This window comes from Embiotoca jacksoni, unplaced genomic scaffold (genome assembly GCF_022577435.1).
Source record: "Embiotoca jacksoni isolate LCO1_2020_lvr unplaced genomic scaffold, fEmbJac1.0.p SCAF_13, whole genome shotgun sequence".
Lineage (NCBI taxonomy): Eukaryota > Metazoa > Chordata > Actinopteri > Embiotocidae > Embiotoca > Embiotoca jacksoni.
In genome coordinates, this window is record NW_027185263.1 from 11,885,033 (window position 1) to 11,909,530 (window position 24,498).

The 24,498-nt window shown below is 39.4% G+C and overlaps 3 protein-coding genes across 5 annotated transcripts; 1 reads left to right on the forward strand and 2 right to left on the reverse strand.

Annotated features, from left to right (window-relative positions):
* Nucleotides 1-4,681: 4,681 nt before the first annotated feature.
* Nucleotides 4,682-11,563, reverse strand: chrdl2 (chordin-like 2). The gene is made up of 11 exons (XM_069146530.1): nt 11,434-11,563; nt 10,873-10,985; nt 10,681-10,774; nt 10,445-10,590; nt 9,404-9,497; nt 9,000-9,061; nt 8,358-8,526; nt 8,043-8,231; nt 7,765-7,938; nt 7,380-7,472; nt 4,682-7,247 (listed from the first exon to the last, which is right to left on the reverse strand). The coding sequence occupies exons 1-11, from the start codon at nt 11,498-11,500 to the stop codon at nt 7,114-7,116; spliced, it is 1,335 nt and encodes a 444-aa protein (XP_069002631.1). The 5' UTR covers nt 11,501-11,563; the 3' UTR covers nt 4,682-7,113.
* A 1,042-nt stretch (nt 11,564-12,605) lies between these two features.
* On the reverse strand, nt 12,606-16,816 carry spag7 (sperm associated antigen 7). The gene is made up of 7 exons (XM_069146531.1): nt 16,699-16,816; nt 15,617-15,684; nt 15,433-15,521; nt 15,247-15,331; nt 15,036-15,125; nt 13,884-14,040; nt 12,606-13,790 (listed from the first exon to the last, which is right to left on the reverse strand). Exons 1-7 carry the CDS (start codon nt 16,781-16,783, stop codon nt 13,675-13,677), a joined length of 690 nt encoding a protein of 229 aa, XP_069002632.1. The 5' UTR covers nt 16,784-16,816; the 3' UTR covers nt 12,606-13,674.
* Nucleotides 13,745-19,364, forward strand: defbl2 (defensin, beta-like 2). Of its 3 annotated transcripts, none has more exons than XM_069146532.1 (3): nt 13,745-13,814; nt 18,720-18,831; nt 18,984-19,364. In XM_069146532.1, the coding sequence occupies exons 1-3, from the start codon at nt 13,745-13,747 to the stop codon at nt 19,003-19,005; spliced, it is 204 nt and encodes a 67-aa protein (XP_069002633.1). In that variant the 3' UTR covers nt 19,006-19,364. The 3 variants fall into 3 exon arrangements, with proteins under 3 accessions (XP_069002633.1, XP_069002635.1, XP_069002634.1); XM_069146534.1 differs by lacking the exon at nt 13,745-13,814 and adding an exon at nt 15,988-16,245; XM_069146533.1 differs by lacking the exon at nt 13,745-13,814 and adding an exon at nt 16,885-18,464.
* Nucleotides 19,365-24,498: the final 5,134 nt, after the last annotated feature.

Here is a 24,498-nt window from a genome sequence, read left to right on the forward strand (position 1 = left end):
ATTCAAAGCCCCCAAAAAATGAACAACTGCATACATATAATGATACAATCATCAGAGGTCTGTTATCTTATTGCCATATAATTTGAAAACCATATTAAAGACTGTTTACCCTACACATGGTTATAGAGGACATGTTGACAGGGTGTTATTTTATTGCGTCAGAGACATAGAAATCTCACTTGTTATGAATTGACAACACAATAAGCAATTTACATAAATGACAATGTGGTTTATTTTACGATTGATTATCTGGTAAACAGTTTCACATATTGAAAACAATCAGTGATATGAGACAAACAGCTGGCCCTCAGTCTGACGGTCTGGTTGGGGTCTTTTCATCTTTAGCGGTATATTTGATGGTAATGAGGAGACTGTGCCAAATAGCGGAGATGGCTGCTACAGAAATACTATTTTCCAGTCCATTGGACCTGAGCTCCACTCAGCAGAGCTCGTCTGTGCTGCAACCATATCCCACAGTATTGGACACCACAGCTGCTAAAAATCCATGACGCTGAATGTTTTTTAAATTTATCACATTTTGTATTGTTTTTGTTCCAAAACACTTTTACTGCTCCATCCAATGCAACTCAAGCAAAGGCTTTCTGAGGATGTGTTGTTGTTTTCAGCAACATGATGGAGTTTGTTCTCCAGCCACCGAGTCCTCCCGTAAACTTATTCTGCCTGACCAGAATGCTGTTACAAAATAATTTTGAAGTGATAATGGTTACTTCAAGCATTGACGATTGCATAATTTTCCATGTTGGAATTCTTTGATGTAAGATAAAAAGAAAAAAAAAAAAAAAGACAAATGCCATTGCGCAAGAGGTTGTTATACACGTTAGTTTTCCACAGTTTTGGGCAATGATCAGTCACACTGATCGCTGTTATATTCCAAGCACACTGTAGGCATTCACTGCCCTCATCGGATGCTTACACAACTCTTAGGTAACTTTTCAGAATGAAACTTTTCCCTCATGCACATGGAATAGAAGAATGAGAGAACTTGGGTGGTGATCTTTCAGCTTTGTCAATAGCTATTTTGTAATTAACACCTTTCTTTGTATGTTTGTGTTCGTGCCAAACTATTATAAACATAAATGTGTGTAAATGTGGCAGGTTCTCTGTGCCACAGTTACACTCACCCATATTGTATGATCGAACAAATCGATCAATCTTTTGATGAAAACATTTAATAATCAGATAAATCAAATGAGTTCTATTTTTGAATCACCTTTTTAATGCAGACATTAAATCAATCATGACTACAAACCTTTCAGTTCAATCAGAAGGTTTTTAAATACAAAAGGTTACAGAATCTGATCAGGCGATCAAGTGACTTCTGCTCGAGTCTGTCAGCACAGTTTACACTGTGAGAATATGATTTATACAGATACAAATATGGGGTTAGATGATATCCAAAATTACTTCAACTACCTTAAAGCATTTTTTATGTAAGTAAATTATTCATATATTTTTTGATAGAAAACTGGATAAAAACTAGACGGTAGAGATGCAAGCAGAAGAGGATGAAATACTCCATTCAGTGTAGTAAAAGTTCCAAAAACATTGCATTTTAAACTTCCCACAATGCAACTTGATGTCAAATTACCTCATCGTAGTCAAACTCCACATCTCCAGTTTGTAACAAAGACTTTTCTCTGTTTCAATTTGCACACTTTTCTACTTACACTTGGTATTTTGGGTGCATACTGACAAGTATAGAAACATGAGCATAACGGTCAAAAAGAGGTTAATGTGAAAGCACTTGGCCTTTCCTCACCCTTGACTGTCACCATCTTGGCTACATATATTGGACAGGGATTTCTCTGCCTTCAGACTTCAGTGTGCTCTCCCACAGCAGCAAAAGACAGTTAGTAGTAGTGCTCCCCATTGAGGGTAAACTGATGTTTGAAATGTGAGTGAATGCTCTTTTAATATATTTTTTTTAAATGTGTGAAACATCATTAGGAACACTGCAGCCTGGCCTGGTGAATATTTACACTCAGTTGCCTTGTGGCAGCAATGAAAGCTAAAGAAGTGAAGATGGGCCACTAATGTGACAATGTGCATTCAAGGCTGCAGATCAATCCACACGTCTGTAATTTATTCTTACAAATATAGAAAGTTATTCCAGTTTCACTGTAACGAGCACAAAGCTAGTTTTAATTTACATTGTAAGCAAAGCCAATAGAAAATTATGTCTTTTATTTTTATTGGATTCACATTCACATCACCACATAATAAACAGACTGAAAGCCTCAGTTATGTTTTTTCCTCTGAACCCTCTTTTGCTCTCACCACAAAAAAACTGATGAGGTGAGTTATTAACTGAAAACACATTTCATCCATGCTCTTGGTGATATAACACAATCTGGCAGGGGAGCGGGAGACTCGGTCCAAAAGCACAAAAAAAAACAAAAAACAAAAGACATGGTGAATAAAGGCACTGACAGGCTATCCTTTAGGCCAGACAGATCTGTGTTTGTGTATCTATAGGTGTTTCTCTCCTGTATATTTGAACACAGTGGAGTTTCATGTCTGGAGCAGTCATCGCAGCAATCAAGCCTGAGAAATGTTTGGGCAAGATTTGTTTGACTCTCAAATTGAGGGCCAACAGTTAAGCTTTGAGAATAACCATGTGGAGACTCAGACACCAGATTTGGCTCAGGAAGAATAGGCCTGAATACCTCATCAACACTCCTCATTACTCAAGTGCCAAATGAGTTCACTGCAGACTGGACCTATTCATTATTTCTATTGATGGACAATTGAACTGTAACACACTTATCATGTAATCCTGGAAGGGCTTCAGATACTCTGGCTGACATCTGAAAAGAGGCCATTATTAACTGTAGATCGCTCTTCTATACTTTCTGAACAATAATTTAAAAAAGGATGTGACTGTGGTCCGTCTTGAATAGTTTACAGTCATTACAAGCATGTGTTTAACATGTTGACCTTTAAGCTCGGCCGCTCAGGGGAGGAAGACTAAAGTGTTCATGACATGTATTCTGGTATTGTCCGTGTTTTCTTGGCCGGACTCCAATCACCAGCTAAAATGATCAGGGCCAACTTAATTAATGAGAGGGTAAGGGTGTAAAAAACAGAGCCCTTGATAGATTTCGGAAGTATTTTGATGAAGTATAAACTCAGGGGTTCTGCTGAGCACCTTAATCAGCTATGAAAGCAAACACATCTATCAGACTTAATTAACTTAACACAATTTGGCTCCCTTTGAATCCAAAGACTGCCTGATTGATTTGCAATGCTTCAGTTCCTCACAAACACTGGATGCATGTGAGGAACGACATGCGGCAGCAGATTAGGACATGTTATTTAATTTTTTTTAAACACATTCAACTTTGTTGCTTTCACTTGCAAGAACGTGTGATTATTGCAAAGCTACAAATCTGTAACAATCCTGTTAGAAGACAATCATTACCTATTTACCCTCTTTTCTACAGCATGCATGAATCAATGAAAACAGATTTTTAATATGACGATTTTTGGCCTAGATGTGCCTCCAGCCCTGGGCCGAGTCTCACATTTTTTTCACTTCTCACCGACTCTGGGCTACATGGGTGGAGTACACATACACAGAGAGCTGACCAACTGCATGATTTATACCTACTGACTGCCCCCAGCTGTTACAATTGCCAGAGCCAAGATTAAGCATGCATAGCTGAATTAGCCAACGAGACAAATTCAAACATCCACAAAAGGGGGACTGATAGGATTTCCACAAAAAAATGACAGCCAAAGATATCAAAACATGCATTTCCTCGATACAGCATGTTTTGACACTAAAGCTTAGTTTAAACCTGGACGTTTAACGTCCATTTTTGATGACCCGCATGGGAAAATGACACCGTGGTAATGTTGATTTAAATCTGATGCTGCCATTTTAAGTGGCAGCATCAACGCAGAACACCCCTCTCTCAGCTAAAGGGGGGAGACTGTTGTAAGCTGTCAGATCCAACAACTACCACAAAAATATGACAGTCTTATTGCGTGACTAACGAAGGCGTACAAGGGAAGTGCTTCCGTTTCAAAATATTGATTCATGCCTTTAGTGGGAGATGGACAGAGCTGTCTGGCGCAAAGTGTGAAAGAAACACAATGAGTCATTGTCCGAGGGGAGGGGACAGCGAGAGCATGTCAGGAGTTCACAGAGAAGGGAAGCAATATTATTCCGAAGCGCCCACTCAATCTACCAAATCTGCAGTTGCACATTGACTGAGTCATGGGAACCACAGTGATAATTTGACACCTGTTGATCAAGCAGGCCTGCAGAAAGACTGCACACAGTGCTGCCCAGCCAAACGACTGTTGCTGCTCCCACAGATCTCGCTTCCTTGGACTTTTAGGGCTCATTATTTCCAGAACCAGGCCATACTGCTCTTTTAAAGCACATTATCTACTTACAATAATCTGTGTTTTGTAAAAAAAAAAAAAAAAAATGCCCCTGAGTTTCCTGGCCTACATTTAGATGATAAAAACAGTGGAATCCCAATGCAGTAAGTCAAAAAACATTTGACTAGAGATGTTTTTCATTAAGCCATCTGAGAGCTAAGAGAAGGATCCAGAAATAACTGACAACTGTATTCTTTTCAAACTATACTCTCATTTTTGCAGTAAAAATATAAAAACAGGGCAATATTTTTTACAGTGACATTTATTTGTGAACCAGAAGGCATGCAGATACGAGTTGTGAACGCAACGCCAACATAATAATCAATGTTTGAGTTGACATGGTGAACTTGTTTGGCAAACAGTTGCCTATTTGTACAACCTTACAAAAAAATACAGATGAGTTTTCACATGTGAGTATATGTATGACACATGTTTACCACATGTTGCACCATATGATAATATGGGGAAAATATGCGGTAAAGTTTCACATGGGAATCTACATGGGCTTCACACATTACACCATGAAAGTGTTCCAAAACCACGTTTCCATTGGGCAAAATACATGTTTCACGTGTCATGCGGTCCCATGTGAAATTTGTGTGGTTCTTCTGTAAGGGCATCCAGCTGTTAACTTATGAGTAGTTTTGAGTTCTATCTATTGACCATCAGGTAAATGAATGTCCAATAATCATTCTCTTTTAGATCTGTGTTTGGTCTCTACCAGCCCCTGAGAGAAAATATGTGGCTCATTAGCTGCTAAATGCTTCACTATGTTTGCCAGTTAGTTATAACTTTGTCTCTCTGCCCTTTGGTGCTGAGCAGGATGTACACAGTGAGTATTTAAAGGTTTTTTTTGCGTGTGAACAGCTGCTGCTGTGGCAGAAAACAGGGTCTCTGAGAGCGGCGGAAATGAACCGTAAGAGTAAAGTTGTGGGTCGACGAACGAAAACAATAAACTCCAAGACGCAATACGTTCCAGTGAGCTGAGGGGAACTGCACCATTATTGATTATAACTGCTTTAACATTGGTTTCCTCAATGAATAATAATATATGTACTGTATAGCCATCAATGAATCATACAGTACATCTAAATAATTTGTGGTTTCCAGCCAACACTTCACACTGTGCTAGTTGACTTGATTTTGCAGGAAATTGTTTCTTGTAGCTCAAAGATTTTGCATTTACGTCACAGAACAGGAAGAGAGCTGTGCACATGGAACTTAAGCTCTTTTCAACTCCTCCACCCTGAATAACTGTAACTAGTAAGAGGAGAGATTTGAGGTTGAGGCACTATGCACCAGTAAAATCTCAAATATTAACCCTCAAGGAAAAAGAATGAGTACACACGTGCGAGACAGAAAAAAAGAAAGTCACAAGACGTTGGTCTCATTAAGGAACAATGACTAATATCAAGTGAGTCGAAAATGCTGGTGTTGGGAAAATATAGTGTGTGTGAGAGTTTTGGGGGTGATCCGGGTTTTAGCTTCTGCTTTTGATTTTATTTCTCCGACAACATTTCATTTCCAGCAGGAACTCAGTTTATCCGGCCTTCCTGAGCTCTATTTAATGGATGCCTTCAGGCGATGACAGTGTTAGGACCGTTCTACTGGCATGCAGACCATTGATGAATCGGCAAATCAGTCTCAAAACCACCTACGAGCACTGAGACACATCATGTCTCAAGTAGATATTCTCGAGGTCTTACTGTTGTTGACTCCATGCAAATTATTTCATCTCGTATAAGCTGTGCACCCCTTTGAATTTGAAAGTAAAGGCAAGAAACAGACAAATATGTTGTTGGTGTGAAACACCAGAGAAAACTTTAGTTTTTATAGCTGTGAGCAGACAGAGTGCATTCAGCTACATCAACTGTAAAATAGAATTACTTAAGGTATGTGGAGTTGTAAAATGTCAGTCTATGATAACAAACCAAATCCTGCAGCTGCATAAAAATAGCAGTAGGTCTATATTTGACATCAAAAGGCAAGAATTAGGAAGCCTGTTTTATCACTATCAATACACAGTTGTTAAATCATTGTGGAGCCCTATATAATGCATACATAGGGGTTCACAAAAACATTCAAACAGTCAAATCTATATTCACATGAATCCTACCAGAACCAATGCACTTTAAATAAGGTGATCAAAACCTCAACTGGTATTTACAATAAATATGTTGATTGTCATAATATCCTTAAAAAGCCTTTTACAATCTCAGCACAATGTGGCCTCTTGTCAAACACATTCAAAATCACAAATTACTGTCATAACGTTATGCAAATAGTTTGTTTGACAAAGTGATCACTCAATAAATGCAGTTAACAATGTCACAGAGCCTACAAAGTCCTCACCACCAAATTTATATATGGATGACCACACTACAAACTCCACTTTGACATTTTGTTTAGAGCTTCTTTTCAAATCCACCAAATCTAATGATGTTTGAATTATTACAAGTACAGCTTTTGACCAACCACACCGCTATAGCCTGTGTTTTGCAACCTAAAAATTACATACAAAAATATGTGATGGTTAAAACATGATGATGATGGACAATGTTGTACCAATTAATTATTTAAAAAAAAATATTATAAATGAGATGTTCCACTCAAAGGAATTACATCCAAGTGCGACACGTATGAATTAAGTATGTATGTCAGCCATGTAGTCATTGGGAATACTGATAGAAAGAGTGACTCTCAGGGTGAACACAGGCCCTCAGTTTGCTTGGGATTTAGGAAAGTCACCATCTCCTGAATGCCATCTTCACAAATCGTGGTCTGAGGAGCTTTACTCAGATTTTCTCCCTCTTCTTTAAATTTGCTCCATGTGTCTAAAAAAGGAACTTAAATTAAAACACAGCTGACACAACAAATCAAAACAATCATCGTAAATGAAAACCAGTTGTCTAGAATCTAAGTATATAAATGCATAGAATAATTTCGAAAGCACTTTGAGAACAAACCTTCATCAAGCGTCGTAAGCAATGTGTAATTTTCTGGATGATCCATGATGTCTTTTCGCTGAACGTCACCAATTTCCATTAATTGTAAAACACCTGTAAAAATGAAGAGCTCAGATGAGAATCAAAAACCGGTGCAGTGATAGTCTACGGTGTTTGACTTTTACATATGAATGAATATCTGTTACATTCAAGCCCTTGCTAAACGAGTTCACACAATGCGGATCTAACTGGTCACCGCCAGATAAATGCATTTCACAGTAAACAGTATTAGAAACAAGAGTAAACACAGTTAGATGATCTAACTTTTGTCAAGAAAGTTAATGAGCATATTTCCCAAAATGCTGAACTTTTCCTTTACTGTAGTTCTGACCAGTAGTGAGCGTACCTTCTACAGTGTTCCATACTTGTACTTCAACCTCAGCGGTACTTTGTCTTTCGACAGCGATGATCCTGACTGTGTTGGGCGAGTCAACTTTCAAAAACGACTCTACTTTATACACCAAGAGGTTATTTTTATATCCGAGATAGCACTGGGTCTGGTTACTTTCAGCTTTACTCTCTGCAGAGACCAAAACAGAGACATGTTGAGTGGACAAAGTTTACAGCCAATCAACATCACATCAGCATAAACAGTTCATTATGTTACGAGCCATGTTCGACTACCTGGACAAGTCTTGCAGCACTTTCCTGCTGATTTCATGGGATGTTGGCACGGGTACTGGCTGGGACACGTGATACGTTTGCAGTCCTGGAGGCCATCAGTACAAGTGCACAGGATGCATTCCAGGACCTTCCCCAAAACTGGGTGCCACATGTCTCCATGAGAGTATGTCTTGCCATTGTATAAACACGCTGAGAGAAATGGAAAACATCTGAGTGTTGTGCTCCATATGGGAACAATCGTAAACTTGTGAGGAACATTCATGTCCATAAAATCAAATACCCATAAATTATTTTTTCATTTTGACAAAGTCTCACCTCTTTGGTGTTTCCTCTGCATCAAAATCTTCACAGTGGTCTCTGAAGCCCCTTTGAGGTTCAGTTTACTGAGGCTCAGGCCTCTGGGAGAAGTCTTGACCCTGGGTGGAGTGGCACGATCGGGCTGCGCCTTGTTCTGCTCTCCAGAACACTGGTCAACTGAATGCCTCTTTTGTAAACACAGATATAATAAAATGCAGTTATACGTTATGCATTTAGCTATTTGCTTTAATTGTTTTTCCCTGAGTGGTAGCTGAAAGAACATCATATCATTCCCTGAATCATTAAAGTTAAAAGTCTGGCTACAGACAACTGAATCACTGCCCACACCTCAGATGTTTTCAGCAGTTTAAAATTAACAACACCATAATCCAGCCCCACTCCTGGGCCAAATGCTCCTCAGATCTTGTTAGACATACTGAAAGGTTTTTCTTAAATGATCACAGCAAACTATACGTCTCAAAAATATTTGAAATAATGTGATGTCAAGTTGAGCCAAGTCCTGTAACTTAAGTCCAGCTGCTAAACTGATAACAACACTTCACAACCTTGCACTACATTTAAATACATTTTTAGAGACACAAATAACATTCACATGAAAGCAATGCCTAACATAGTGCATGGTAGTCAGCAAGTACATACAACGCCTCTGTTCAGTTGCTGGTTTCCATCCTCAGTGGATGAAGACCCACTGGTGCCATGATCTGAAAGAAAAAGATCACAATCAAGTGTGAGAACAACGTGATTAATATGATATGACAGTGATTTGCATTAGGGCTGGGCTGTGATGGATTATTATCGTATACAGACATCGATCAGAATTGTAACCTCATCATATGATAATATTGTGATTTTTTTTTTTTTTCTGTCTGAATTGAACATTAATGGGATCATTTTCAGTCTTTTTTTTTTTTGCATACATATATGGAAAAAACTGTAATTAATCAGCCATGTTGCTCAGCCCTAATCTACATTTTAAAATTCCTAAAAGATATTTCAGGTTGGAAACAGAATAAAGAAATTGTCTCAGTATGGAGTTTGACTACCTTTACACACCAAACAGCAGGTATCTGGAACTGGGACCGGTGAGGAACAGGTGATGGGTTGGCATGTTTTCAGAGCACAGAAGATGTTCGCATTCTGTGAAATAAAAAAGGGAGAGCCACCGCCGGCAATCAACGTTATAAAAAAAATAACTGCACTAAAACAGAATTATATTCCCACTGTTTACTTTTAACTACAGTACACAATAGAAATAAGATTAACACTATTTGTTTCGATCTAAAATGTATCCTAAGAATCATTTTGTAATGTATTATCTCCTTGTATATTTGAAAACATCTGTTTTTTTGAAAAAAAAGCACGGTGCAGCTCATAACTTCTCACATCATGTGTCCTTTTGCAAAGACTTGTTGATTTCAGTTTCACCTCCTCTTCAGTATCTGCTGATCACAACCAAGCTAAGCCGATACACAAATCAAAGCAACATGTTTTCACTGGCTACAGTATTAAAAATAAAATGGAATTTACAAAAAAAAAAAATCTTTCCTTGCAATATTAGCAGCTATAACTTAAGAGTGCAATAATATTACTACTTCCTCAAAACACACATGTACACGTAATGGTTTTTTTTTACAAATGTTGAATTTCAGTGGGTGTAATAGGAGATACTGTAACACTTGGTTCACTGCTGTAACTCGTGGAAATGTTTTAGAGAAACTAAACACATTTTCTACAAGTTGCAAACTTTTTAATATTTCATTTAATGTAAATTCAGTGATTAAAAACTTTTCACAGATTTTTTTTTTACCCATTTGATGTTTTGCTGTGGTGCTTATGTTTCAGGGGAAAGCAACAATTCCCAATCAAAGGAGGATGAAGTGGGGGAATTGCTAACACAGTCAGCGCTGGCAACTGTCTAAAATACCTGTTTGTTTGAATTCTTTTCCATTTATTTGTCTTTTATATTGTTTTTATGGTCCATAAAGCACGCACTCTAGAAACAACAACTTGCACATTTTGTTCTCGGATCAATAATAACACAGTCTGACTAAAAAAAGAAAAGCAGTAAATGAGATTGAACTTACAGAGCATGTGCACATTACACACTGATTGCTTTGCTTGGATGGGAAGAGGTCATGTTTAGTGAAGCTCTCCCCCGGCTGGTAAATACTCCCATTATACCTGCAGGACTTCACCGAAGCTCTGAGCCCTGCAGGGATCCTGGGCTCATCTGAGGAGGACACAACGGGCAGGAGAGTCACAACAAGAATCACTCCTCACCTGAAAGTTTGAGCTGACGCGGTGTTCAGAGGCAGTCTACCTGTGCATCTTGGACAACACCGCTGAGGCTCGGCCACTGGGTTTTCACATGGCAGAGCAGGACACTTGATTGTGTTACATTTCACATGGCCTGTCTAAGAGAGAGCAATATCAGAGTTTACAAGCACGCAAACCACTTCAAACAGTCAATTTGAGTGTAATATTCCTTTAGTTTGTTCACGTTAAACGGTACCTCTACGCACACACAGCGCATGCAGAACATGAATCCAAAAGGCTCCAGATAGGGATGCCAGCTGTCCCCTGGGCTGTAAGTCTTGTCTTTGAAAGTACAAACTACACCGGAGCCTGCATGTGAGAAATGATGAGACACTGAGAAATGGCGCAGATAAACCGATCGGCACACACTGAAATAAAGGCTTTTTTTTATTTATTTATTTATTTTTTTACTTCTGAACTAATAAAACATTCTCCAGAACGACAGTCACCTCGAAGAAGTGCTGACATGGAAAACTGCACATGCCGCTAACCCCACTTCTATCCCAAAACCATTTACAAAAGAAATAGAAATCCTGATTTAACTTATGTGACAGCATGAGGCAAATAAGCTTCACGACAAAACATCTAAGCTGCGTTTAAAGCAACAAAGGACTTCAATCTTGAAATCTTGAGAGAAGTAGTAGCGGAGTCCGAGCAAACGTTTCTTATAAGAGTCACGTTTTGACGCTTTTCCTCATTTAAAGCCCGGCACACGTCTGATCAGGACAGAAGAAGCATCAGCAGCGTCTGCTCTTACCTTTCAGGGGTTTAAGCTCTGCAGCTGCAAACCAAATGATGGAAAAGAACAAACACAAGGACTTCATGGTTTTTTTTTTGTTTGTTTTTTTACATGTGCGTGCCTGAGTCTTCAGCCGACAGTAAATATGTGTTTCTGCAGGACAGAAACTGCAGGACAGTGTGAAACAAGGATTAAAAAAAAGAAAAAGAAAAAAAAAAAAAAGAGAAAAACTCTAACATTTGTCTTGGTTAATCTATGGCGCCTTCTTCAGGAGACAAACAGGGATGACAGCGGAGTGAAAGAATCAGAGATAGACTAGACAGAGACCAAACAACAGAGGAGGAGGAAGTATTCAACCGAGTGTTTGCTTAAGTAGCAATATTACACTGTCAAAAAAAAGTCCTACATTAGTAATGTTAGTCAAGTCGAGGAAACCATTGGTGGATAAAAGTACTTAAAATATCAGTGAGTATATTGGCTACTACAGTATATTACTAACGCCTTAATGCACATTTTAATGTTTAAGCTGGCTGAGGTTGACCAATATTGGAAGAAGTGTTAAAGTCCTTTACCGAAGTAAAATTACTAATATCACACTGTCAAAATACTTCATTGCACTTAAAAATCATTCATTCAAAAAGTATTATCAGCAAAGTGTACCTAAAAAGTACTCATTATGCAGTAACTAGTCCCCGACAGTGTTGAATTTGTACTTAAGAACAATACTTGAGTAAATGTACTTTGTTTCATTCCAACACTGAGGTAGACGGCATTTAAACCAAGTAATACATAGTAATTTATAACAATGCATTATATATGACGAGCTGGTAACATGTTTTATATATAAAGTATTAATTTTCCACGATTGGTTTCTAGTAGTCAGATAAATGCAGTGAAGAAATAAGTACAATAATTCGATGTATAAAATGGAAGGTACTCACGTAAGCACAGCTTTAGGGACAATACTTAAGTTACATTGCACCAAACAATGTCCATAAATGTCCATTACACCCGATAACATTATGTTTTGTGTATTTGTATCCTCAAGAGTGAAGATTAGTGCGTCTAACACACTGAACTTTATGTCAGGAGATAACAGTAACTGAATGATGATGGTTAGGTTTGATGATATTTGTTTACGTTGCTGTATTGGGCATGCAGGAATGAAGGCAACATACAGGAAAAAGGCCTAAGATTTCAACTTTTCCATTTATTAATACACATGGGGATAAAACAGTGCAATCATGTTCAAATACACATCAAGATACCGAGGAGCTCTCACACGACTGAATGTTTGATTAGTACAAACAAAAGACATGTAGTCAAACTTACTGAGACACACGCCAACAAAGGAGTCTGCTACTCCGTATACTCCCCAACATGATGGCTTCTGTAAGCCTTCACCCGGTTTCATAATAAAACTTTACGCTGGAGTAACAGAGGAATTCACAGTCAGTGCAGATGTATAGAAACCAAAACAGAAAAATCACGGACGCAATCACAGATGACTAAAATCCACAAAACGGTAGTTTCTAAAATGGGGCTCCTCTTGTGATGGCATGCTTCCACCTTTACAAAGATCTGAAACGGGTAGAGATGAAGAAGAAAAAAGAGAAAAGAAAACTAGTCTGCTCGAGCATTCTCCGGTTTCCCTTTCAAAAAAAAACTTCAGTGGATATTTGGGACACTAACGGTGGGACATTTCAGCGACACCTTCCTAAAAGCTGGCTTTCAAAAATAACCCTCATCCCGCGAAGCAGAGACTCAACATCATCAATACCTTTAATGATAAAACGCCCACTGAGGACCGTAAATGCACGTCTGCATCCAAAATATCAAACACAGACAAATATGTTCTTTTAAAAATGATGTATAGACACCGGTTTTTTTTCCTCTTATAAAAACACGTTTCTTATACTACAACGGCCAAATCATTTGTGTGAGAAATTTGACTGACAGCATGTCACGGACAGATGTTACCCAAACACGCAGAATAATCCTCCTGCTGGATCAGACACACCCGAGCATCCGACACTCAACACGACCTCATGATTTCAGCACAGTCTCGGTCACAGAGCGGCATCAATACGAGATTCAAGGCCGATCATAGAAGTTATTACTTTAAAATGTCTGACGTACATGGTATTGCCTTATTGGATGACTGAGACGGCGCACAGAGACACTAAACGCACACACACACACGCACACACGCACGCACACGCACACGACAGGAGACAGAAAGCAAGAAACGGTGGCGACTCAAGAGCTGCTGGCGTGTGCGCCCGTGTCGTCCTCTCGCTTCTGCCGTTTCTTGGCTCTGATTTCATTCATGGCCTCCTCTATGGAGCGAGTGTCCCTCTTGTTGGCCACCGGCACTGGGACAGAGAATTACCGACACGGTGAGTAAAAAGGGAAAAGCCTCGAGGCAACGTTGTTCTGCATTTCTACGAGACGGCGCACGCACTCACCACAGCCGTACGCGCTGTTGGCCTCTAGCGTGTGCGCTGCGTCCTTGGCGGCGGAGGTGCCGATCAGGTGGCTGTACTTGTCCCTGTAGTTGGAGTTGGGACACGCCTGAGACTTCTCGGTCTGACTGGACGCTGCTTCTTCCAACGCAGCCTGTTCCTGCAGTGGCGAGGACGAGGACGGTCAGAGACCGAGACGGAGATTCAAGGAAAGATGGGACACTTGCACACCGTCACACATCTACAGACTTCAATTTAAAGTTTCAAACATCCGTTTACGTTCTGCACACTTTCCTTAATTCGGTCTCGTCTTGCTTTTTTTTAGGTAATGAAATTCTTTTCGGTGTCGGTGGTTTCTCTCTGGTCACTTCTGATCTGGTGGTGTCTCCACACTTGTGCCGGTGGTGGCCGGATGCGTTCCATTTTCAGATCGACCCACCCCGTCTCTTTCTTGGGAACGAGATATTTTAAGACCTTGAGGGAATTTCTTTAAATTTGGAACGAACGATTTGGACTCAAGGATGAACTGAACAGATTTCAGTGGTCAAGACAGTTTCTCTGGCTACAAGTCAGGAATTCATTTGCTAATTATGACTACATTTCACACAAATGTCTAATAGGATAAAATGTTGGAAGTGACAGCATTTTCTATTAAAAAGGCCAGTGGTCAATGTCACTGTGACACCATAATATTATACAAAAACACTTTTTTGTCTGTTATTCAGCACCATAACTCAACAACAACAACAGAGCAGACCAGAAGGTGAGAGTGTGAGCACGTTTCATATTTTGTCAGATACTGACTTAGTGACACTAATCTGAAAACCGTGGCGATCGTATTGATCCTCTGTGCTGTCGGGTTGAAGACGCGCGTGAAGCGTCGACATTTCTCACCAGGTGGTATTTGTAGTTTAACGTATCTCACCAAACCCAGTGTGTGTGTGTGTGTGTGTGTGTTGCAGGTGTGAACGTAAGATCATTGTAAAGGTTATGATGTAACATTCGTATTTTATACTTTAAGATACTTCTTGACGGAAAACAAACGCAACGAAATAGAAGAAAAAGCTGCCCGCTACCCTGAAGACATCTGATTTTATCGTCACCACACAAGCAGACGTCTGTATTTCTGAAACACAGAAGAGCGTCCCGTCTCACTTTTAGTCTGCGCCGTTGTTCTGCCAGCTTGGGATCCCACTCCTCTCCTTTGCGATAGGCTTCCAATTCCTCATCTGACGGAGCAAACTCCTGCAACAGCACAACGTGGAAAGCGGTCAAACTCCCACACGATTATCTGCTCCGAAGTTCAGACGAACGAGGCAGCGATTTAAACATCTGACGGTGGAATATTAAATCGAAGTCTTCAGACCTTCTTGAAAAGCATCACGTAACGGCTCTCCTCGTCCTCCCCGAAAGAAAAAGAAGTCAGACCAGCCACTTCTGCAACATCATGTCTATAAGACAGCAAGACATGACATTTAAATAGTCATGGGTATGTGTGTGTGTGTGTGTGTGGGGGGGGGGGGCGTATTTTACTCCTTTAATAAACACTCACAATATACTCCTTTCAATCTTGCCCATAGGATTGTATTTTCTTTTCTGTTGTGAACTGTCTTGGATGAAATCCGACACCTCTTTCTCCATCTAAACAGAAGATGTGAGGAGACACAGTAATAAATATCAAGACGGACAACGGGAGCTCCGCAGAACTAATTTCAGTGTGACTCTTGAGCTCTCACCTTTTTCCTGAACTGTGCTTTCTTTCTTTTCTCATCTTCTTCCATCTTCTTGAGTCTTGCTGCTTGCTCTTTAAAAGGACAGTATTTAAAGGTTCCATTGTAAATACTCAACATGGTCGTACAGATACCGCTGGCCTACTCATTTTCTCTAATGACGCTCATCAAAAGACAGACTTCCTGTAATCCCAAAACCACATTTCCAGCTTTTTCATCACTCCGGCCTCAAATCTGGTGACTCAGATTGGATGATTTGTTTCATGTGTCGACCAGCAAAGAGTCTGTGATGTTTTATTGGTCTACACACACGTCACAGTTAATTTAACGGACTTGGTCGCTTTTTTTTTTTTTTTTGAGGGGGGGGGGGAATGGAAATCACAACCATGTTGTGGATGAAGTTGTTTATTTGTCGCAATACTCCACTCAGTGTCACCATGGAGACACAATTTTGAACTTGGGAGAAACATCGTTTTAACATTACATCTACAAGCAGGAAATACGACGAGGTCGTCCAAGTCATGCACGTTTCACCGGAGCCACGTGACCGCTGCGGGTTTGTGTTACACCGAAATGGAGCCGAATGGAAACGCAGCTGCTGTTTGTGACTGTGAAAGTATTTAGTGACTTACATGGTATTTATGACTAAAACTGAGCAAAGACAGCTGTTGTGCACACAGACAGACAGACGGACAGACAGACAGACGGAAGGACTCGCGGTAAACTAGTTTGTGACGCCGGAGCTGTGTGGATGTAACTTTTTGTTTTCTGAGTCAACAAACAAGGATGCGAAACGGATAAAGCAGCGCTAGTTGTTTACGGAGTGCTTGTGGGAGGTTTTGTACGCAGCGGCCGGCTCTCCGGTCTGCAGCAACATGCGGGGCAGCAGGTCCGTCGAAGCGGCGTGAAGAAACCCGGGTCGACGGCGCCTGCTTGAAAACTCGACCGGCCCCCAAATAATGGCAGCAGCAGAAACTCAAGTCTGTCCTTTTCATTTCTAACGAAGACGTGATTCTCGCATTGCGTTTATTTCGGCAGTTTCAGACTAACACAAGATGAGTCGTTAGTTAGACAACCCGTTAAGGTACCTCGCGCCTTTCGTCGGCTTTCCTGGTCGCCGACCGTTGGAGGTTTCTCCATCGAGCTAAGGATTGAACCAAGGAGGTCCGCCATCTTGGAATGATAGGGCAGACAGTCCAGACTGTTGTTGTTGGCTGCAGCTGTTCGGACTGCGCATGCGCACATGAACACAGTTTTCTTCGCTTGGTAAAAACCCGACATTTGAAAGTACATATTGCCCCCTTGTAGCAGAAAGTGGTATTACTAGACTGCAGTATTTTACAATAAATTGATTAAAGAAATGTTACGCGCAAAATGAGCACTTTATTCATTAGGAGCGTCTTTCCTTGCTCATTCAGACTGATAATTACCTTAAATAATTCTGTGTTTATTTGATTTGATTAGGTTACTGATGGGGGAAATTTATGAGAGGATGATGAATGCTACCAAGTTCTGTTTTAGGATTTGTGCACAATGCATTTTCCAGCTAATCCAAGATGCGGTTTAAAGTTTATTTACCTTAAGAAGAAGGGACATTTTCTCAACACATAAAAACAAAAAAAAACAACAAAAAAAAACAACGTAATCATTTCGTTTATCAGAAAAAAAAAAAATCGAATCCAAAATCATCTCATTTGGGAATGGTTGTTCCTGGACAGTAAGGGTATGGGAAATTGTATTCTGAAAAGAAAATAGTTGTTCAATCAGATAATGTGAATGTAATTTTAGGAACCTTAAATCTCTGTAGGTCGCACAAAAAAGCAAAATGATTCGAGGTAGTAGGAGAAGTGATTTTAAACTTGGCAAATGCACTGCCCTGTGCCTTATTCTGATGCCTGCAAATGTAATTACTGCCAGGCTTCTCATGCTCAGTTGTTTTCTGTGTTTTTGGCAAAAATATTAGTTTGAAAAACACATCCATTAGCCTGATTAATCACAGATTGGCTTCTCTCTCTCTCTCTCTCTCTCTCTCTCTCTCTCCCCCCCCTTTATAGGATGTGAGAGGGAGAATAAACAACTAAACAAACATCTTTACCTAATCACTAGGGGGCATGCTATACAAGTACATGCTCTTGTGCTCATGCCTTGTGGTGTTATTGTTTTGTTAACAATCCTTCCCCGTCACTGGAGCAGGGTTTTGTGCAGTTTGTAGTTTCACAGCATCAGCAATAACACATGAATAACTGCCATATTGAGATGTGGGGAAAGCCCTGAAAACACAGCAGGACAGACAGAATTGTACTGCTCACCGTGTCTAAAACAAACAGATTAGAAAGTACATTACTTGTCGTTGCAACATTTTACGGGGCTTGTTCATTTAAAGTACTCCTCTGTCCAGCCATAGGGGTGTACATAAGTACACTACCAGATAACTGTTCCTTTTTCATGTAGATTTCTGTGTTGGTCAAGAGTAAACAGAATTTCTATCGTTAAATCACAGAGCAGATTGAATAACACAACTTTTCTTTTGCACATTGAGCACAGAACATTAAAGTTACGTTTCTTTGTAAAAATGTCCAAAAGCAATCTGAAATCCTCAAGAGGCTGCAGCTGTTGGACTGAGCTGAGTAAGCTCATAGTCCTGACCTTCAGCCCTCAGACTCCCATCATTCAGCGATACTCTGTTATTGTGATTTGGACAGAGCACGACAGACTCCTCCCCCATGCTTGAAATGCTGTATAAATGCAGCATGAGCCTGTCAACAGCAGTGTCTGAAAGGTTATTGGTACCCAAACATGAAGGGACTGAGCTTGGTTCTCCTTGTGCTTCTCCTGATGCTCGCATATGGGGAGGGTAAGCAATAGATACATTCACTTTGTGAGATCCAATCACGCAAATCATGATAAGGCAAATGCTCCAACTACACTGGACACATACTGGGCCTGTTTGTGTGTGATGAAATCGTGACAGATTTTTCTCAGCCATTCAGTAATTTAAATCTTGTGTACTTATTTTTTTAAATGGAAGTATTTAGCATCATTTTGAAACATGTCAACATTTATGAGGGATATTGAAATGTATGTGATTTGTTTTAATAATTATCTACAGGAAATGATCCAGAAATGCAGTATTGGACCTGTGGGCATAGAGGACTCTGCAGACGGTTCTGCTATGCCCAGGAATATATTGTTGGTCATCACGGTTGCCCTCGAAGATACAGGTAGGCCTGCACAGATCAATATTTAGAACTGTCCATAACTTTGTTGTAATATTTGTAATTTAACTAAAGAGGTAACACTGTATGATATTCATTAGAAAAAAAAACCATGTACTCTAAAAAAGATAAAGATAAATTATTGCACTTATTTTCAGGTGTTGTGCCATGCGGTCTTAGCAGCATGCCCGTCGTCTAATGGCGCCTGCGAGACGTCCCAGCCGGAGGTCTGACATATTCAGCGCAGGTAGCTGGGATCTTGCCTGACACGCATCTCTTCTGGATGAACCTTTTGAACAACTTTACCCCTAACTCAAACCCTTTTGGCCTCCGAACATCCTGGAGGATCTGACAATGAGTGCTTTTGAAGTGGACTTAATGTAGTTAGACAAAGCTCATTTACAGCCGACAGGTGTGGAGCTGCAATCATGTTGCCCACATTGTTTCCTGCGTCTGATCCTGCACCTCACGCCTTTAACCACGACAGTTCGACATTGTGAAATGCAGTGTTGCCAATAAATGCATCAAAAATAACTGTACTGATGTTTCATTTGCCGTTGTCGCTTTCATCTTTAATTATTTAGCATTTAATTACACTGATCTAATTATAATGCAAAACGATGCTTTGACTTTACATCTGGAAAACTTGTTAACACTTCTGCATGATGAGCACGACTACACTTAGCCTGACCTTGGGGGGAAATAACAGCATAGAAAGCAGTCTGAGTTGAGTCTGGCACGCTTTTTCCCGGCCCTGTACCGACAGGAGACAATAATGGTCAAGTGACTGACCCAAATAGCCGTGATGGAATAGAGCTTTTGTGAATGAAGTGTTATGTCTCTTGTCTGTGTTTATGTTATCTGTCACCGTTCTGTCCGTCTGGACAACGCTGTCTGGCACAGACGGACACCCGGCAGGATTGCAAAGCAAATTCATTGTCCTACTGTCTGCCTGTCTCTGATCGTAAGGTCAAACGTCTCTGCTGGTGAACTTTGTGGTTTTATTACTTTTGCCATTTTAGGAAGCAAAATAACTGACAACAGATAAAACACCCACTCAGTTCGAGGAAACACCGTGAATGCACAACAAAAAGCCTCTCATAATAAACTATACAGACACCAAGTAACCAACTGATTCAAACATTTAATCATCCATCATGTTGAACAGTTTACTGAGCTGGGATCTGAAGATGGTCGATGACTGGCCCGGGCTAGTAGGTGTTAAAGGCATGGATGCTATTTGTAAACATGAGCCACTGCATTGTGCCCCGCATTGTCATCCGGGTCGAATCTTTGTACTATTCAGACAGCGCAGCGTGACCGAACCACAAAAGGGTACTCCCCCCCCAAACCTGTTTACATGTCTGTCTTCACAAAGCTGACAGCAACAGCTTAAAACACAAAGTTATAATAGAATGGATGTATTTTTCTGCAACAGAGAAACAAATTCATAACGTAGATATTCTAATGCTGAGGATTTATCAAAAATAATTAAATAGAAAGTAAAGATTTAGAGAAGAACTCCCAACTGTTTTGATTTTAAACATGCAAATGTCAACAGTTTCTTTAAATGTGAATATTAATCTCGTGACAGTTTGAGGAGTAACATATATGAACCTATCATCCGTATCTTCCGATTTGGTGCTGCAGAAGCAGGGGTAATGCTAAAGTCATTTGTTATTGAACGAAATAATTTAGCCTCCTCCTCAGTAGATGGCAGTGTGTAAATGTTATGACCTGACGAAACAAATCGTCTGCAACTTCCAAATAGACAGAAGAAATGAAATAAGAAATGGTAGAAGTGTGGACCGGGATTGAATTACACAAACATTCAGGCCAGTGTTGTTTTCAGCTGTGTGCTTCTGGTTGTTGCCATGCTGAAGCGAAAATCTTTGCTCGGTTTAAGAGTACTGTGGATGACATCATCCTTCGAGGACATTTTTCTGAAGCTCAATCTAAAAACCTTGATCCGTTTCCCAGACCCTGCAGCTGAGGCCACATTTGAACTTTTTGGGATTCAAACCAGAAAACCTATGAAGTTCCATTAAAGAAGCTCGAGGAAGAATATGCAAGATATTTGCCGTATTTCAACTCTTTTGCCTGATTTCCAATGGAGATGAATGCACGTATTCTATATTTGTTCTTCACAGAGCAGTCATAAACATCAGAATGAAGGTTTTTAAGGACAATTAAATTTGTAGCGTTGAAGGAATGTGATGTGTTTCCTCTTTACATGACCAATCATTGCAAAAAGCCACTATCCACCTCAATGTAGAAATATTGTTGGACTCTTTTTCACACAAGTTATTAAACATTAAGGCATATTTAAAAAGTCATTTTTTTATTGGTTTGCCATTTTGGAAGAAACGTTCATTTTGGGCCGATACCGATGTCTAGTTTTAAGCCGATATCAATACCGACACCATCCTTGTAGAATAAGCCTTTTACAGCTTTTGAAAGGCTGATGGAGTGCTGAAGAGACAGTTTTCCATCTAAAGTTCTTCTGCAGAGGATGTTTGCAGCCGTCTAGAATCAACATTTTGAGCCTCGTGTCACCTCAGTGCATAGCTGCTGTTTCTATTTCTTTCCTCCAATGTGTTTACAGTTATCTTGAGTTTGTTTCCTTTAGACTTCATGACTTGGTTTTGCACTGTTGAACTGTGTGATCTTTGATACGTTTGTAAATGATGTCCACTGAATGCTGAAGGACAGTCAGTTTGGTTTCAGTCAGTTTAGAAGATCAAAGCACACAATCTGAATTTATGTGCATATTTCTGTAAAGGAATAAGATTATTTTTGACAACCAAAAGTAGAAAATACTAGATTAAGATGTTTACTAAGGCCATGACACCACACAATATAGTAACACCTGTACACTATGATGCCATCCATGAAATACCCCTGCAATAAACACCATCATTATGATGTTATTGTATTGCCTTGTATTATATGAGATGAGATAAGATGTAGAGGCATGTTTCAACACCTTGTTTCAACCAAGATTTGGACTGTAGCTGTTTGTCTAGATATTAATAGGGTGACATAAACTACATGGAATAATTTTTCCATTTCGACAGCAGCAGCCACAAACATAGGTCAGAGGACTAAACTTCCCACAGACCTGAACAAAACTTCCCTGGTTACAGCAATAGCCCTGACTTGTGTCCTAAATGAAGTTAGTGGACATAGTTTTAAATCATCACTTCCTTCCGAGTAGGTCAGTAATCTCTTTAGAGATGCTGTGACGGTCACTTCAATAATAACTCTTACGGGAAGACCACATCAATTTATCCGCACTCGTTGCTGATCAGAGCAGCTTTTGAATGCAGGCAATGTAAAAGGAAGCAAAAGGTGAAAAAAATGGATTTCAGAGAAAAAAACCCAAAAACCTTTTGAAGTAAAATACTGAATCACCAAATCCGGAACCAGTTTTAATCAATTAAAATGTTAAACACAGAGAAACATTCAGATATATCTTGTTGTTCAGAGGCATGAAAATTAAAAGCTTCCCAGACTGGGGAGAATATTCAACAGTTTTTCCAGAAAACTGATTTTAGGAAAGTTAAGGTACATTTAAAACATCAACTTCACCTGCAAAAATTTACTAAATTAGTTTAATTCCCATGTTTCATATCAGTGCAAATTCAACATGAAGAGGTGAATTTTAGTGCCGCTACAAATCATACGCCCCTTGAGTTCATGCATCTGTTGTGCTCCGCAGATACTGCTTTTTAAGACAGTTATATTTATGACTGTTTGAGCGTTACACAACTTCTAATGCACGAGTAGCAGAAATGGAAACGTTGTTGTTTTATTATTTCATTGTTAATGCTGCTCAAATCTTATGATCAGGCTGTAACACTGAAAATTACACTTCCGTAAAAAGAAAAAAGAAAAAGTCCTTTCTCGGTATATTAAGAATTAGAATTTAGAAAATGTCAACAAAGTGTTGACATTTTTGTGCCATCCACAGATGTGTTGAATGAAGCAGGGTTAAAAATGATCTGAAAAATATTCCAGATAAATAAATAAAACCCAGAAAATGTCTTGAAAAAAAACAAAACCAAATGGCGCATTTCAAACAAAAATATTTTCAGGAATGGGGGCCGTTTTAAAGTTAAAACAACAACAACATAAATTAAAAAAGTAAAAAAAAAAAAAATAAACAAGAGGGACTTCTGTCTCTGCAGTTTATCATGTTGTATTTACTTTCTGTTGTCGTTGCAATGTGAAATGTGGATCCTGCAACTTTCACATTCAAAAGTATATTCATCTTTTTTTGACTTCATTGCAGTCAACACTTTAAATTCATTCCAATGAGAGAATACTGTTTTTTTGCCAGCTAAAGGGGCGACATAAAGAAAACCGTGCACAAAATTGCACTGTGCACTGCTACAACCTGAATATGAGACGTGAGCATCATGATGTTTGAAATAGTGTTAATGGTGTTAAACCCTGTCAAATCAACAGGTGTTATTTCTCCTGGGCCATATTTCTAAATCTCTTTTCATGAAAAAATTATTTGACATTGACTTCACACAACTCGTGCAAAACTTCAAGGGGAGTACAAAAAGTTTGTACAGCACTGTATATGACGACATGTAATTTCACATCTCCAGCAAAGACATGCCTTAGCATTGATACCTGGACATACAAGTCAGGCGTAAATGTGAACGATACCACTGCTAAGACAGTAAGGTGCAATCTTTAACATTGGTGTCAAAACAAAAATGAACTTTAAACCATTTGTCTGTCAAACAAAACGCTGATTATATATGACCTGCAAGGAAACATTTGTTAACAATGCAAAAAGCAAAATGCCCTTGAAATTACAGCAGTGGGCTGATCTAAGCCTGAGAATCCGATTGTCTTAGCTTAGGAGGAAGGTGGGATCTGGTGCTGTGTCTGATGGGCCAGCTGAGTTAGAGGCCAATTCACTTAGAATTCAAAATTTCACCTGTAGTTTATAAATTAATCCCTGTTTCACAACTTGTAATAAAAAGTTTGATAAGAAAAAGTTAATTGTTTCTGTTTGGAAGAATTTTAAAATGTCTCTAACAAATGAAATGAAATGAAATGAAATGAAATGAGAGTGCACCAACACCAACACTCCTTTCAAACAATTTATACGAAACAAAACAAAACAAAAAAAACACTAATCTAACAATCCATGTGCCTGCCAGGACAGAACAAAGAAAAAAAAAAAAAAAAAGAATCGGGGCTTTGCAATGTTCATATTCATTTGTTACAAAGCGGATCTGTTTTAGGACAAAAAGACCTCTTGACTAACTCGACTGGTAGCAAACGTTTGAAAACAAGACACACACAAAAAAAAAAAACACTGGAAAAATGACAGAAGTAGTTATGAACTTATATTGACAATAGCAAAACAAAATTTGCCAACTTATTTACATTGATCACTTACTAAAGTAGAAACATATCTCATCCATCATCTCCTGCCCCGGGATGCCAAATGCTATAATTGAACAAAACGGGAAGCTTTTCTGTCCCAGCCACTTCAAATGAAAGATGTAGACGAGCAGTGCTCAGTGCACAACTATAAAGATACAATCACAAAGACGGACAACCTGTAACTGTCCTCATCAGGTCAAAGTCTAAGACAGTGAGGGCTTCATTTGTCAAAGAGCAAAAGACCCATAAAATATTTTGGCA